Source organism: Falco punctatus, assembly GCF_963210335.1.
Source record: "Falco punctatus genome assembly, chromosome: 9".
Taxonomy (NCBI): domain Eukaryota; kingdom Metazoa; phylum Chordata; class Aves; order Falconiformes; family Falconidae; genus Falco; species Falco punctatus.
The window spans coordinates 43998815-44014845 of NC_137589.1; the positions used below are offsets into that span (position 1 = coordinate 43998815).

The 16031-nt window shown below is 53.5% G+C and overlaps 1 protein-coding gene across 11 annotated transcripts in view; it reads right to left on the bottom strand.

Moving 5' to 3' along the window:
• The window catches only part of DAB2IP (DAB2 interacting protein), a 249502-nt gene that overhangs the window by 6113 nt on the left and 227358 nt on the right, over positions 1-16031 (bottom strand). For 9 of the 11 annotated variants that reach the window (XM_080402873.1, XM_080402872.1, XM_080402867.1 and 6 more), the window contains 7 exons: positions 14084-14320; positions 12378-12579; positions 11593-11771; positions 9099-9972; positions 6086-6238; positions 2190-2392; positions 1072-1159 (listed from right to left, as the gene is read on the bottom strand). In XM_080402873.1, coding sequence (XP_080258999.1) covers positions 1072-1159; positions 2190-2392; positions 6086-6238; positions 9099-9972; positions 11593-11771; positions 12378-12579; positions 14084-14320 — 1936 coding nt within the window. The remainder of the gene's footprint in view (positions 1-1071; positions 1160-2189; positions 2393-6085; positions 6239-9098; positions 9973-11592; positions 11772-12377; positions 12580-14083; positions 14321-16031) is intronic. The other 2 variants (XM_080402870.1, XM_080402875.1) reach the window with 2 other exon arrangements.

Below are 16031 nucleotides of genomic sequence, written 5' to 3' on the forward strand. Positions count from 1 at the left end.
ACTCCTGCTCTTTCTGACACTGAACAAGTCATCCTCCCGCCTGCCATGAGCTGAAGGGAGCAGAACAAACTCAGAGTGACCCAGCAGTTTGTGTGTAACTTTGAAGGTCCATGTCTGAACACATCCAACACTACTGTACAGTCTGAGATGACAAAAAGAGAACAATGCAGACTGCGCAGGGCTCACGGTAAAGGCCTCACATGTAACGCAGGAGGCAGCAGGAGACAGGGCAGCCTGTCGAGAGCTGCTGGTGGGCTGCGCTCTGCACCCCTGTGCCTGTGAGGCTCTGCCATAGCGCAGAAGGGAACATGATTTACTAGCTTTGAACAAATTACAGAAAAACAGTGATTCTTTTTACAAAGTTACTACCGTCTCATCTCCTTTTTAATTAGCTATACAGTAAATTAGTCATGAGTAGTGACTCACAAGTGATTAATAGGGTTGTTAAGAGCAAGCCTATCACCTAGCCATGACCTGCAGGAAGGCCTAGCTGCTGAGCCAGTCTCTGCCTGGACAAATTAGAAGATTATGGGCCAGATTCTTTTCCAAGCATAGCGTTTTCCACCCATCATCTGATGCTCCTCTGCCATTGCAATCTACAGCAATAACTGAGCTTCCCACTGCTGCAAGCCACAACCTAAAGGCTGAAAAAACACGCTGGCTTTGCTCCGGCCAGGCTGTGTCTTCCTTGTATCCAGGTCCTGCAAGCATGACTGGAACATAAAGCACGAAGCAAAGCTCTGGGGACCTCAGACCGAGCCAATAAGGGTATGATCCTTCCACAAACAGACTGAATTGTGGGCACGATCCTTCCACAAACTGCCACTCCCCACATCCTCTGTGTCGCCTGCCAAGCTCCAAGGATGGAAACAGCTGTACAAACGCGGCTGCTGTGACAATAAATCACATCCTGCTGAAGTCTGACTGGCTCTGTCACTGACTGCAGCTTGGTGCTGACTCACCCACGCGCACATCTCACCACCCTTGAGCTGGCACCGCTGCATGTCAGGGAGGCTGCGTGTTGTAGACTCACCCTGAAAGGGGCTGCAGCCCTTGGTGTCGGGGACTCACCTGTGCATCGATAATCTTCTGCTTGGAATCCACGGCAGCCTGCATTTCTGCATGGTCCTTCTTTAACTCCTCCTCAACTGACATCAGCCTAGTAGCCGAACAGACAAGAAGAAAAATTACGTTTGTTGGGCTCTGCTAAGCCCAGCTATTAGTCTCATACACGTCTAAATCAGCCACCCAGAGTGAATGATACAGATCATGTCCTCGTTTAGTCCTTGACACTAAGGAAGCAAAGAGGTGATGTACAGCTTTGAAGCACATAGGAAGACATGTGAAATACTGGAGAAGTGAGTTTACAGATGGACAGATGGAACTGGCCTCACCTAGCAGCCCCCATCACCCACACCAGGTCACACCATCTCCTCTGAAATTGCAGTGCTGAGGCACACACTGCGGTGCTCCCAGGACCCGCAGCTGTGTATGCCAGCACAAAGGAGTCAGCCACTGGCACTACCTCTTATACACAAACCAATAATTTAGAACCAGTCTTTTTTCTGGCTCTTACTCTTCTCTAAAGATCTCCGTAGCAGGCTGTCCCAAAGCTTAAATGATACAGAACAGTGAAGGCTGACCCGTTTATGAGGGCTGACTAAAAAGCACTAAGTTGGCTTGGCGCAGACAAAGCTGAGACTAGCTGCACTGCAACAGTCTGTGTCCCCAACAAATGTAAACACTACATCCCACTGAGCAGGAGAAAGGGATTTATAGCTAGGAGTAATGGGATGGTGAGGAGAGCTTTAGCTAAACATCAGGAAAATAACATTTTGATTGTTCCATCTACTGCTCATCTGAACAGAGCAAGCCTGCCAGATCCTCCAAGAACCGGGGCTGGCTGCCAGCTCTCCCCTCCTGAGGTTTTGCCTTTGTGAATCAGGAAAATGTCAGGATTTTCCTTGTCCCAGGTAACACTGATGGTGGGACCCAAAGAGTCAGGGCTTGAAATCCACCCCAGGGGCTGTAACCCAGAAGGGCAGGAAGTGGATAAATGCTGGAAAATCCACATGGGAAACCTGCCTGCACCTCCAAAGAAACCTGATTCTCCGGAGCAGGGGTCAGCTCTAACGCCAGCCAGGCTGCCTGCCTTCCTGTCATCTCCAGCATTCCCATCTCCTCTGTACCTGCTGATGATGCCCTTCATCTGGATCTCCTTATCCTCCTGCTGTCTCCGGAGCCGCTCCTCGCTCTCCTCCAGCCTGGCCTGGTACTCCAGCATCAACTTCTGCGTTGTCTCCTCCTGGCATTTGAAGCGAGTCTCATACTCCTCCAGCTTCTTGTTGGAGATGCGAAGCTTGTCCTGCAGCACCACTAGGTCCTGCTGGTACTACAGCACGCAAGGACAGACACAGGAGGAGAAAACACATGTGGCATGTTACCTAGTAGGGTTTTGCCCTTGCCAGGGTTTCCCCATAACCTGATTACACCCCTCTCCTTGCACCAGACTAGCTGCAAACCCGTATCAGATAACCCTGCTTGCCGACACCTCCTCTTCAGTCTTCTCCGCACTGCGCTAGGAGCGATGCTGCGTTCCACTGTCGGGCAGGTCACTGGCAGGTTCAGAGAATGGGTTGTTAGCAGAGTCTGGCAATTCACACGGGCAATGCAGGTTAGAGCGAGTGCATGGCAAACGCGCCTGGCATCTTCCTCACACTAAGCGCAGGGCTAAACACAGGCAGGAGAAGCTGCACTGGTGGGATTTTGGGTTTACACATGAGCTCTTCAGTCTACAACATGGAACGTGGGCGCTTTGGGCATGCTGGAAGCCAAGCATGGACTGTCAGTGCTGCCTGCCTCCTGCCAGGCTCTACAGCAGCCACAGATGTCAGGCACTGCCATCCCGGCACAAAGCGGTCACCCTCCGTCAAGGCAAGGGCAACCGGCCGGCAGGAGTGGGGGCAGGCAGCACTACCGCCTTTGGGGGCCCAGCAATTTAGACAATGCAATCAGATGTCAAAAAAGGGTTCGGTCTGAGAAGAGCTGCTGTGAAGCCAAGACCCCACAGTTGTACTGTTCATTCAGATCAAGCTAAAAAGCAGCAGTAGCAGCAGCATCACATAAAGCAATTAAAAAATTAAGAGCTTGCTTAAAACTGGGTTCAGCTATTGCAGAAGCACAGCATTCGGTACAACTTGCTTTGCTAAAGGAAAAATCCAGCGTGTACATGTACAAACACCCCCACCACTACCCTCCCCCGGTCCTTTAATTTCAAAAAAATATCTTTGGAAATAGCCTTTTAAAAGCAATCTCAACTGGAATAACTTCAGAATAATTAACATGCAGCCGATAATTTGACAAGCTGCTTCTAAAGAGTTAGATATGGGAAAAAAGACTCACGTGAGTCATGAAGTCTATTACAAAGCCACGAATGTTATTCATGAACTGACAGAAACACGCTTAACTGCCTTGGCTTGGCTAGCTGCAGATTCCCCTTCAGCCACCACCACCTGTATACGCACTCAAACGAAGGACCTGGTTGTGTCCAGTGTTGCTCTGAGTCCTGCTGGGCAGCCTGACTGGCAGCTCAGTCTCGGTGAGCAGGGAAGGCAGCCAGGCTGCTGCCTGCGTACCCGTCACCTGGACCCCAGCCCATGTAAATCCACCTTGCTTCCCCAATATCACTCCAACTGACTGCTGACAGCAAAAGTAACTGTTAATTCCCAAGGACTGAAAATTTATGATGCTGATGGTCTTTCCTGAGTTGCCAAAGTATTTGAGCCATGGCTGGCAGACAGGCAGGACCTGCAAAATCCTTCTGCCTGGGCAAGGACAGGCACAACAGATCACGCTGTTTTTCCTTTAGCAAAGCCTTTACTGCGGCACTGAAACGACACAGTTTGCACATGTAACCTGGAGCGATGAGGGAACACAAACGCCCACACAGTTGCACAGGAGCACTGAAGTCAGACAGAAGGCAGCTGCTTGAACAGGAAAGATTAAATACCTACCCTAGCCTTAAAATAGGAGCAGCGTAAGTGAGCTCAAATGATAGCAGGAGAGGCCTCAGAGACCGAAGGAGTCGCTCCTGTCTCTAGAACACTTGTCTCATTCTCGGTTACCATTCACCTCTTACAGGAATGGGGAGAGAGATCATGCTAATGGTGATCTTTAATGTCAGTGACTGATGCGACAGCAAAGTAACGGAAGATGCTGCATGGGCATGAGACAGCAGGCTCCTGGAGGGGGGCTCCCTCTGAGCTTGGGACAGGGACTGCTTTGCTGCTGCCTGGGTTTGTAACCCCACCACGGTCTACCCCGAGCAGGGCCGGTGCTGGCGAGTCCCTCCCCACACAGGACGGGGGGCCTGGCACATCCCGGGAGCAGCGGCCTCGCAGGCTGCCGCAGGAATGGAGCAGCCCTGAGTGCCCACCTGGTAAAAGCTGAGCCCGTTTCACAGGAAAGGGTGCCAGGAAGGGGACTAGTGACAACACTTGGCACACACCGTGTCCACACCGGCGGGCCATCTGCCTGCCTGCAGGAGCTGGCAGGTGTGAGCTGCAGAAGGCCAGCGCACGTTTCTCAGTGTGGTCCTTCGGCACTTCACCTCACCCCAGTTCCACTGCGAGAGCAGAGCTTGCCGCTGTCTCTCTGCTGCAGACCCCAGTGAGCACCGAACCCTTTCAGAAGCCCCAGTGCGTGACGTGCCAGCCTGATGCCGCCTTCTCTTCAATTTGCTGCCTACTGCTGCCTCTGCCTAGGCGGTAGCCAAGATTTCTGTACCTCTGCAAAGCCTGCTAAACGTGTGCACTTTTCTGTGCAAGCTGCTATCTGATCAGTACACGTCTGTGTATTTACAGGAATACCCAAGGAGCGGAAAACCGGTAAGAAATGGGCTGAACGCTCACAAAACTCTGCCACTCTCTTCCTGGGGCAGCTGGGAGCTGTTGCCTTGTACCTCCCAGTCCCTACGATACCTGCCTTTGGCATGTCACTTGAATTTAACAGGTGACAGTCCCACAGTGGTACAGCACAAGCAAAGTGAGAACAGGAAGACTATTGCAACAAAACCAGAAACATGTCTGTGCTGGAAAAACAGAAAGGAGGTTGAGGGAAGCTGATGCCTGCAGTTCTGTGGGACCGGGTGGTAATGTGCGGCTAGTGTGACAGAAGAGAAGCACACTGAGGAAACATCCCAAATGTGCCCATTTGTGTGCAGCGGTCCTGGCAGAGCCAGGCTGCTGAGAAAGCACCTTGCAGCAGCAGTGATCAGCAAAGATGGGATCTTCTCAGCTCATGACTGCTGGATCCTTATTTCTAACCCTCCTTCACCCCTGGCCAGGTCTACTCTGTCTCCTCCCTCTTCTCCCGCCCCGGGCTCACCCAGCAAGGAGGATGCCAGCAGCCCCCCTCTGCTTTGCCAGCAGCACAGACCCTCTCCGGGGGCACAGGCTCGGACTGAGTGTTCTGGAACTGACCTACTGACAGAGCCCCAGGCTGGTCAGGCCCCAATCTGTGTGACAAGCCATAAGCCTGAGCAGTGTCACTACCCCAGCAAAGTCACTCCAGGCCCAGTGCTGTCTCCGAGACCTGAATCTGGACTTAATTTTTAGGTCTGTTTACATCCTTTTAACGTGGAAGCTCCTTCTTGCTACATGTCCCTGTTGTGAGGCACAAGGCTGCCTGTAAATAAGATGAGAGTAAGCTCTCATCTCTTTCACAAGTGTGCTTAATTCACTTTTTAAGCTTTCTTCCCGTGCAGCTGGGGGGAGTAGGAATGGGGGAAGTAACAGGCACTGGCTGGCTTCAGAGTCTGTTGCAGAGCAGCACCAGCACTTGGATTCCTGGCTGCTGTTTTTCTTACTTGCTTTCATCAGAGGGTAATTCCAGTCACTGAGTGTGTGAAAACCTCCCAAACCTTCCCCAGCAGTGCCCTGTGAGGCTGAGCAGCAACCTGATGCCCACCTTTCCTGGACAGGGATGTGCCACACAGCCCACCTTGTCCCCAGGGGGCTCAGATGAACGACATTCAAGGAAATCCTCTCTCTATTTAGAAACTTGTTTCAATCCAATCAGGTTTTACCTTTTCTGCTTGGCTGAGCTCGTCCTTATTCCTGAGCTTATCCCTGTGCTTGGAATCTGGGTCAATGCTTTCATCTTCTAAAAACTGCATGTTCATATTCAAAAGCCAAGCAGCAGTGCGGTCCAGGGCATTGGGGTTCACAGGAGAAGGGGCCTACAATGAAACATACAACCATAACAAAAGAAAAACCTGTAACAGAAATGGTCATGAAGCTGGAGAGAGAGAGAATTTCCTTCCAAGCAAGCCCTCTCCCGTGCTGCTCAAACAGCAACAAACAAGTCAGACTACCAGAGCAGTTGGGGACGCAGAACAACTGTTCTGCACCTGCACATTATTTTAGGTCAAACAGCCTCTGAGAGGCCGAATTCTTCCCTGTGCCACCCCCAGAGAAGAGACGTACAATGGCGCACTGCAGCAGGGTCCGGCTGAAAGGAACAGGCCAGTGTTCTGGGCAGGTCCTGTCACCTCAGGACACGAGCTGGGAAGGTGCCGAGCTGCAGGCAGGGTGGCTTGACATGGTATATTCCCTTTGCAAGCAGAGATTTCACTCAGCTCTCCAGCCTCTTTTCCTGAGCCGCCTTTCTGCTTGCTGTGGAGCTTTCGTACAGCTAAAATCAGATCTGCAAACTGAAATGCTACCTTCGGACATGCAGATGCCTTCTTGGAAAAGAAAGGTTTCTTCTTGGTTGAGACCAGAGTTATGATGCTAGAGAGGTCTAAACGCTTCACGTCTTAGCAGTTCATGCCCATGTTTGTTCATGTAGCTGTGGGAGCTCGAGGAGCACCGTTCCACGGTCAGTGAGCTAGAGCCACGGCTGCTGCTTTTCAGCCCTAGCCTGGGCAGGACTGGAAATGGCACTGCCTGAATATTTTCCAACCACATTACAAGGTCAAGGAAGTGAATCTCCAGCTATTTCCCCTCCATCCTGGCTCGTTATAAATGGCAGTAAACAGTTCCCTGGATGAACCCAAGGCTTCTGGATGCCTTGGTCAAGGGAATTCAAGTTAACAAGTCAGAAATGTCAGCCTTTCTCCTTCATTCAAACCTCTGGACAGTTGAGGAACCCAGTGATCAGTAAGCAGCAAAACGGGAGTTCTGTACTCAGGAGTGGGGACTGGTTTAATCACTTCGCTGGGGTTGGGGGGCTTTCCCATGCCATCTTCCAGTCTGGTCTTCTACTTCCAGAATTTAAGTTTCAGACTTGGCTCACGAACATCACTTGCTATAAATTCTTCCCCAGGTTGTGGCTTTCTGCTTTTTCTTGCAACTCCAGCTCGGGCACTGCACCTGTGGTGGCTGCTTGGAATTTCTGGCTCCAAAGAGTTCCTTTCAGCGGCATAAAGGCCACTGGTAAAGGATGTCAATGAACAGAGATCAGCCTGCTGTGCACGGGTTCTTCTGCCTCTTCCTTCCTTCTCTGAAGAAGTAAAAAAGGACATCTGACTTGGCCTGGGACAGTTTGAAAGTCAGTTCAGCAGATGAACTTGATGAAGTAGAGCAAGCGCTTCTGGCTGGTAGGAATGAGGTTTGTGGACATCTACTAGAACTGCTGCCAAATGGGATTTTGTTGTTCTCAAGCAGCATTTTAATACCACCAACTATGAGCAAGCAGTTTCATTATGGTTTAAAGATGCCGTTAACATCCAAGTAAAATGCACAGATTAAGGGTAGGAGAGGCATTCTGAGGACTTCAGGTCCTGAGAGAAACTTTGAGAGCACAACAGGGGTGGGTGGAGGAAATATCTGCACACACAGCTTGGCCAGGGCTTTCCGAAGGTCACCTGGAGTTCACTGTTGTCTTTCTGGAAGAAACTCTGCTACCAAACAGGCTGCTGCTGCTTGCAGAGCTCTGTGCCCTCTGTTCCTAATGAGTATCGATCCACATTATACAAATGCTGCTACATGGCATGCTTGCTAATGTCAGCGCTTAGGAATCAATACCCTGTGCCCAGAACAGCTCCAGATGGGGCTGATAAAACAGCCTTCTACGGGCAGCCCCGACAAAGGCCTCCACAGCTGCCTTGTAAAGGAAAGGCAGTTACACCAACTCTGCTGCTCTTTCAACACGGTACTGCTGAAAAGGTGCCTTAATGTTGTCTCTGAGCTGAGATGCAGCGAGCTCTTGCCAGTTGTCTGCTCTCTCTGGGTTTGCATTACTTTTAGAACCCTTCCTTTAGGGACTGAGAGGCCCTACTGCGTTAATTTTCTATAGGGTTAGTTCTGAAATGTAGAATGAATGAATGAGCACTAGAAAAAAAATTCATCCATGCCAAGAAAACCAGAAGGCCCTGGGTCTGTGACCTACTGCTTTCAATTTTAGCACCACGTAGTGCTAGTGCACAGAACAGTGACATTTACTTCTGTGCAGACCAGCATGGGGTCTGGGAGCTGAATGAGCACAGAGCTCTGCATGGCAGGAGCTTCCCTCGGCGGGGAGCATGCGCCTTCCTTCCCCACCTCCCCAGACGCGCTGACGGGAGGCTCCCACAGAGCAGAGACACAGAAGGTTCCCAGAGCGCTGTGGCTCTGCTGGGACAGGAGCAGCAGCAGCGGAGCTCAGTTGGGAGAGAAGACCAGGGCCTGCTCCAAGTCTGGGAGATGGCGCGGGGTTGACTATGGTATGGGATGAGCCTGGGCATGGAGGCAAAGCAGTGACAAGATGGCAGTGCAGGACAGAGGCATGGCTGCCATGGCCCTCGTGTCTCTGCCACCTACCGCCTCGCGGCAGTCACATGCCAATGTGCCACGCAACGGAGGGACACGGAGAACAGCCACTGATCTGTGTCCCTGTCCCTGGAGCGCCTCCGTCTCAGGCCAAGCTGGGTGCAAGAGCCAAGGCATTGTCCCCACACTCAGTGCCACCACGGTGGGGGCACTGATGCAATAACTCAGAGCCGCAGTGACATCCCCGCGTGTTACAGCAATCCCCGCTGGCCCATTTCTTCTCCAAGGCCACAGGCTGACCCTGCCTGGCCCTTCAACACCCGGAGCTCGTACAGCGCCTGAACTCACCTGTTTGTGCATCGTGCGCTGCTTCATCTCGGGGCTGTCGCCCTTGGAGGAGGAGGACTGCTGCCGGAGGCGGGCGCCGCTGCCAGGCCAGTCGGGCGAGGAGGACATCATGCTGCCGCTGGAGGGTCGCTGGTACTGAACCGTGTTCAGCAGGGAGGGTGGCGTCCGGCCGCGGGTGACCGGCGGGGGCGGCGGGGGCGGCTGGTCTATCCGCCTCTGCGGTCCCGCGCTGTTCTGCCGCGGCATGGTGGGCTGGCCGCCCTTCTCCGTCAGCGAGAGCTGCCGGCGGGCCAGCTCCCCTGTCCGGCGGGTGAAGTCCTCGCTGGCGGCGGGGGCGGCGAAGCCGTGCTTGTTGGCCGTCAGCTCCTCGCTGTTGCTGTGGGAGCTGAGCGAGCTGTGGCACTCGGAGCCGGAGTCGCCCAGGCCGCGGGGGGAGAGCGGCAGCCCGGCGGCCATCTGGTAGACGGGGTTCTGGAAGGAGAGGGGTGCCAGGAGCTGGGGCCGGCCAGGTGCGCTCTCGCCGCTCGGCGTGGTGGGAGTCTGGCCCACCCGGCGCACGGTGGCCATGCCCGTCACGCTGTTCTGCTGAGTCCGTGCGGTCCACACGCCCTGCAACTGCCCAAGGGACGACTGACTGTCATTGAGGGAGTCAGACGTGCCAGACGCGTTGGCCCCACTGTCCAAGAGCCGATTATCCTGCAAGTCCACCATGGACAAACTCTTGCTGCCATTAGACATCTGCACGTCGGGCTCATTGGCCTCTGAGTAACTGGAGCTTCGGGCAGGTGAGGGCTGGGCCCCAGCAGACCTTGTGACAAAAAACAAGTCCTTGTTTTCAGGGGTTGGAGATGGTAACCGTGTGAAATCTATCAGACTGCGGGGAAGTCAGTGCGTAAGGAAGAGGAAAGGAAAACAAAACAAAAAAGAAGAGTTGTGAATGCTGCACCGGAGCAGGAAAACGAAATCACTCAGCAGAAATCAGCATGGCGCAGCGGTGCGGGACGGGGACGGAACCCAGCTCCTGCGGGCGCAACAGCAGGGCTCCCCGGCCAGGCCTGCCCGTGGGGAGGGACGGTGCGAGGGGAGCAGGGCAGGCAGGGGCGCGGGGGAGCCCTGGGCCAGCCCCGCGGCAGCAGGCAGGTGTAGGCAGGTGAGTGAGGGGTGTGCGTGCGCGGGTGGGAGCGCTGCACTGCGCAGCAGGCGTCACAGACCAGCTCTCGGGGGCTCTGCTCCCAGCTGGATCTGTTCGTCACACTGACAGCACGTGTCACCCTTTCTGCTTCCAACTGGCTGCACCCACGCCGCTCTCCGTCCCCTGCTCTGCACCTGGGCAGTAAAGCTCCTGGGGGCACGCTGGCCAACACTGGTACAGCACGGAAGATCACGGGGGCCTGATCCACGCTCGGCCTCCAAGGGTCAGAGCGAGAGCTCTAACAGCAAGGCTAAAGCCCAGCAGCTGAAGGTTATCCACTCAGTCCTCCCGCTGTAACATACGTTCATGCAATATTGATTTCTTGGGGACAGGAAGAAAGAGCTTTGCAGTAGCTTAATGTGAATACACTGCTGATCAAAGAAGGTGCATTGTAAGCAAGTATTTGGGTGAAAGCATATTGTCAGAGATCCTCCATAGCATTAGATTTAAATAACTGCACCTCATGCTGGGAAGCATTAGAGACGAAAGCTCTGATTAGAGCAAGTCCAGCACCACTGCTGCCTTTCATTCCTAATTAAACTTAAATATTATCTAGTTCCCACTTGCAAACTATTTTACTACCACAGTCCTTTAATTTGTGTGGGCTCCCTTTCATTTTCCTCAAACAGAAGCATTACAGGTCTGCAGCAGAGTCATCTTCCCCATGAATGAAACTCCGTACATAATTAGACCAAAAAGTATGTTAGGTGGCTGTGAATCATGCTCATCTTCAAAAATATCCAGTATTATAAAAACTGGACAGAATAGACTGGAATTCATTGTTAGGCCTCTACAGCTTGGCAACTGTTAAAGAAATGTCCAGATTTGGAACTCAGTGCATTCAGCACATACCTTATGTCTTACAAGGATGAGTATGGCTGATCCCGTACATTTTTCATATTCAAGAGACCTAATCAACATAATGGCGATGCCCATCACTTTGAGGTCAGCACAAACAAGCCCTCAGGTCCTCTAAGGATGAACACTTTGCTTCTGCAGCCACATCCCAACAGCTGAGACCAGAACTGCCAGGTTCTGGACTTCCCAGACCACATCCCCAGTTTTGGCTCTCAGGGGACCCAGGATGGAGCCATGTGCCTGCGCCACTGCCCACTGCTTTGTTTAGATTCAGAGGTGAACTACACCCGGTATTAGCTCTGTGATCAGAAAGCCTAGTCGCCGAGTCAGGCAACTCCACACCGTGCCCTGTCCTGCCTGTCCCTGCAGATGCCCAGGTTTTGGCAGCAGATGAACGTTCAGTATTCCCCTGGTCTGTGGCCAGGCCACCTTTCATGCTCTTACCCAGATAAGTCATTCTCTATCACCATTTTCTGCAGCCCCACAGAGATGCTGTTGCCAGCATTAGGCGTGGATGCGGTGTGATCGGCTGTGACCGAGACCTGCACGCAGGCTGGGTTACTGAGTGCCGAGTTGACATCCCTCAGGATCCGAGGCAGAGGCCCAAGCTTTGTTGCAGTGCCCTGGGCAGAAAAGAGAGCAGAATTACTACCATCATCCTGTATTTTTTCTAGAGAATGGCGGGCTTTGCCAGTTGCCAGACATCTCTTCAGTGAATCACATTAACAACTTTAATTTTCTCCGTCATTTACCCCCACCGCTGAGGCTATGGGATGCCCCAGAACATGTGGCGTTAGGAACCATTTGTTGCTGTGAGGCAGAGGAAGCAAGCGTGATTAACAAAGTTCAGATACAGAAGACAGCTAAAGCCGAGCCTGGTCCAGGTCTCTTGCCAAAAATCCTCTTAATTAAAAAGAGACCTTTTGATTCTGCTGGGACAGACAAAATCCTGGTGTTCAGCAGCTCTGCCTTCTCATCCCACCTGCCCCTCCATCCTCACACCCCAAAAGTAAACAGCAGAGGAGGGGAAGAACTATACTCACCTGCCTTGAGAGGATGTAAAGAACGAGCTACTTCTGCAGCATGTGCAAAGGCTGGGGAAGCGCTAAGTGTTAGTAACATCTGTGCTGTGCACAGACACAGCTAACGGCTCGCTACCTGCCGCCACGGGGAGGTGTGTGGTGTGGTACACATGGCCAGCACTGGCCTGCCCCTGCCCCCCCGGATACCTGCTCCAGCTGAGAGATGACTTCCCAGAGCAGCGAGTGCAAAGTGGACAGTTCCCGGCCCAAGTCAATGTAGCCTTCAAAGCCAGCCGTGTTTGAGATGGTTTCAGGATTGGAAATCTCCAGTAGAAATCTCTGCATGTTAGTCCATTCATGTTCCAGGAACTGATTCATAAAGGACATGTATTCTTCTTTGCTGCCAAACCTATCGAGACAGCAATACAGATTTCAGCTAAATCCTGTAAACAGAGGTGCAGTCAACAGAACGGGTAGGTACGCAGGCAGGTAAGAGTGCCAGAACACTGGCATCTGAACCCTTCAAAGCCTTTGGGATCCCCGGGTTGATAGCAGACACCTGGTACACCTCACTGATCATGGAACCGAAATTAACTCCACTATAATCCAGTTAAGTCCTCGTCAGCATGGGATCTCTGCAGTGGAAATGAAGGTGAAAGCTAGAGAAACTGCCGTTCTTGGTAACGGGTCAGGGCACAGCCTCCAGAAACAGGACCTGTCACTGGAGATACAGAAATCATAGCACCCAGTACCATGGGCTGACTGAAGCCCAGTGACTGATGGCGGCAGGACGGCTGCGCTCTCCCCGGGCACTGCGGCTAACCCAGCGCTGCCAGCCGCTGCTGCCCCGGCACAACCGCTGCGGGGGTCACCCTGGGGAGCCGCTCCTGCAGCTGGGCCAGCCTGTTTGTCCCCTCGGGCTTCCTGCAGCCTCCTCCTGCCCTCTGAGCGCTCCACCCAGCGTTGCTCCCAGTTAGATATCTTATTTAGAGCACAGCAGGGAGGGCCTCACGGTTCGGCTGTACCAGCGGCGGCTGCAGGGCAGCTCAGCTTGATCGCTTTGGCTTGACCAAGGTCAGCTTAGTTAAAGAGTCTTTCCTGCGAAGCGTCGAGAATCTGAAAACCCTTTAGCTAGGGATTGGCCAGGAATATGGAGAATTTCTGTCATCTAGTGTAACACACTTGTATGTCTCCCGTCTGTGTCTGCGTGCATGTACGCACATTCCTGGCGGCGGGCGTGTGTACTAAGCTAGTTTCCAAATCTAAGAAGCTTTAGACAGAAACTGTCCATTCATGTTTCGGAAAGCTCATCATTTTGTTATCAGAGCTCAGGATAAGTAGCTCAGAGCTGCAGCCAGTAGAAAGATTTTCAAAAATCTCTCGCTTTGTTTCCAGCAAACCAACGGGCTTAGTTAGAAATTGATAGTGTCCCCGTTCTCTTTTCATACCTTCCCAGCTCAGACTGCATTTTAATAGCAGGGAAGGTCCCAGAGCTCACAAGAGGGAAGAGACCAGCCCTGGAGCTACGCACCCCATGGCTGCTGTCTGGGTCCTGGTCCTGCTGGCACCCCTGAGGGGGGCAGGCAGTGCGCTGTGCCGGGGTGTCACAGGACAAAGCACCTGGCTGTGCCTGGGTGTCCCTGCTGCCACCCTGCCTGCCTGACCGTGTGGTCAGAACAGCCTGTTTTCCTGCTCATAAAACACGTCCTGTTTTGGAAACTTAAACGACTGCCCTGACCCAGGAGCGAGGGAATGGGTCCCCAAGAGACGTGGGGGAAAAAGCCAACAGGAAACAAACAGCCCCTTTCCATCGAGAAAAGGAGAGGCCAGTGTGGGACTCCTGATGCCGGAGCCATGGCTCTGCCCACGCACCCGCAGCTTCCTTCCCCCTCCCGGCCCTGCCCCCGGCTTACTTGGCAAAGTTGGCGAGGTTCTGGGTGACCTTGGCAATGAGGGTCAAAGTGCGTGCTGTGCGGTCATCCGGGTACTCCTGCAGGAGGCTGAAGAGGGATGGGGACATGATGGCCGGACAGAGGAACCGGAGGAACAGAGAGGCACTGATCAGTCGCTCACTGATGTCTGGGCGGCCTCGGCTGCTGCATTCTTGTCTCCAGGAGGCAAAAACTTCTTTGAGCTCCCTTGGGAAGACACTGAAACAACATGGGGGGGGGGGGCAAGTTCAAGGCCAGCGGGCAGTAACTAAGCATGGTATGCATCAGCTGTGGGCTGCGACACCCAGACCTGGACAGCGGTACAGCCCTCTCACCCTGTGCATCCACGGCAGCACCGCTTTCTACACCTGCCACAGGCTTGTATTTTTTTTTTCCTGCAGAAGATCCATTAGGAGACTGAAATGGCACAGGAAAAAGCAAAGCTGCTCCGTGAAGTTGTAAGAGAAGCAGCTTTCATCAGACTGATGATCCGTGTTGTGCTGGGTGCCAACACCCCAGACAACCAGGGGGACAGGGGTACCACACAAATTGTGCAAAGCAGCTCATCACAAGTCAGTCGGCTGCGTCACGGGGCACTTGGGAATGGGGGAAAGCTCAGCCACCAAGGAGAGTGTCTCCTGAAGAAACAGCATCGTGGGACCCCCTGGCAGAAACCCCAGCAGCAGCGGGATCACGGGCACAGCTGGTGCTTGGAGGAAGGGCTGTGCAAAGTGTAATACTCCTGTTCAAGCACCTGGAACAAATCCCACTGTGGCTAGTGCAAGCGTGGAGCCCCACTGGAGTTACTCCAGCCCTGTAACTGCACAGCCCTCAGCCTGGCTTTCCTGGATACCAGAATTCCCCCGGGTCCAGCAGACGCTCGCTGCAGCAGCCCTTATCGCTGGAGAACTTGCTGCCTGTTTCTGCTCCTCCCCAGCTCCCTGCTCCCACCTTATCCTGTTCCCAGCATGTGTTGTTTGTTCAGCTGGATCCTCCCACCCACGGGAGCAGGCTGGCAATGGGTCCCACCACTGGGTCCTCGGTCTCCCCCTCCCCACCCGCTCTGGAGGCTGCCCTGGCCAGCAACCACCCTCCGTTTTAAAACCAGAGCTGTTTACCGACAGAGCTGGATGGTACAAAAGCAGAGTGAAGAGGGGTCAGACTCTGTTTCAGGCCATAAATTCCTTTAACAAACTAAAATTCTAAAAATTTCAGAGGACAGTTTCCCAGTTTTGCTGCAGGGACTATCTGGGAGAAGCCAAGCAGCATCAGCTGGCTTCTGGCTACCCCCCCTCTGGGACTGACTGCCCTGCAGGTTAACCTCCCGCAGCCCGTGGGGAAGAGAAAAACCATGGGAGCTGCACGGCCAGAGACACCGTCCACTTTCCAGCAGCAGCAAGAACCAGGTGTGAGGCTCCAAAACAGAGGAGCACCGAAAGCGAAGCAGCCACCCATGGATGCTGTCCCTGCGGCAACACTGTCCAGCTTCTGGGAAAACCCAAGGGAATCCCTCCTGCTGCCAGCCCCCCATCCTCTGCCTCCCAGGGCTACGGAGACTCGCTTTTATCAAGCCCAACTGACTGCTCCTCGCCACAGCTGCAGAGTTCAGGGCCTGTGGAGCTTGTGGTCCGTCAGTGTGGCATGTACCCTGCAGCCAAAGAGCTGTGGCCTCCAGCTCCATGGCCGCTCTGAGCCAGCAGGCAGAGCCCTCACCCTTCACTTCATTAACCTGCCAGCTGCAGACCATGCTGCCCGGCCGCACGCCCCTGCGTACAGAGCCCCAGGTCGCTGTGCTCCAGGTTTTCAGGTTCCTCTCTGACCTTCTGACATGGGCAGTGATGCTCCATGGAAGCGCTTGGCAAATGCTGCCATCATGTCCAGCTTCTGCTCCGTGTTGGCTTCATGCTTGCACACACACGAGCTTTTACCC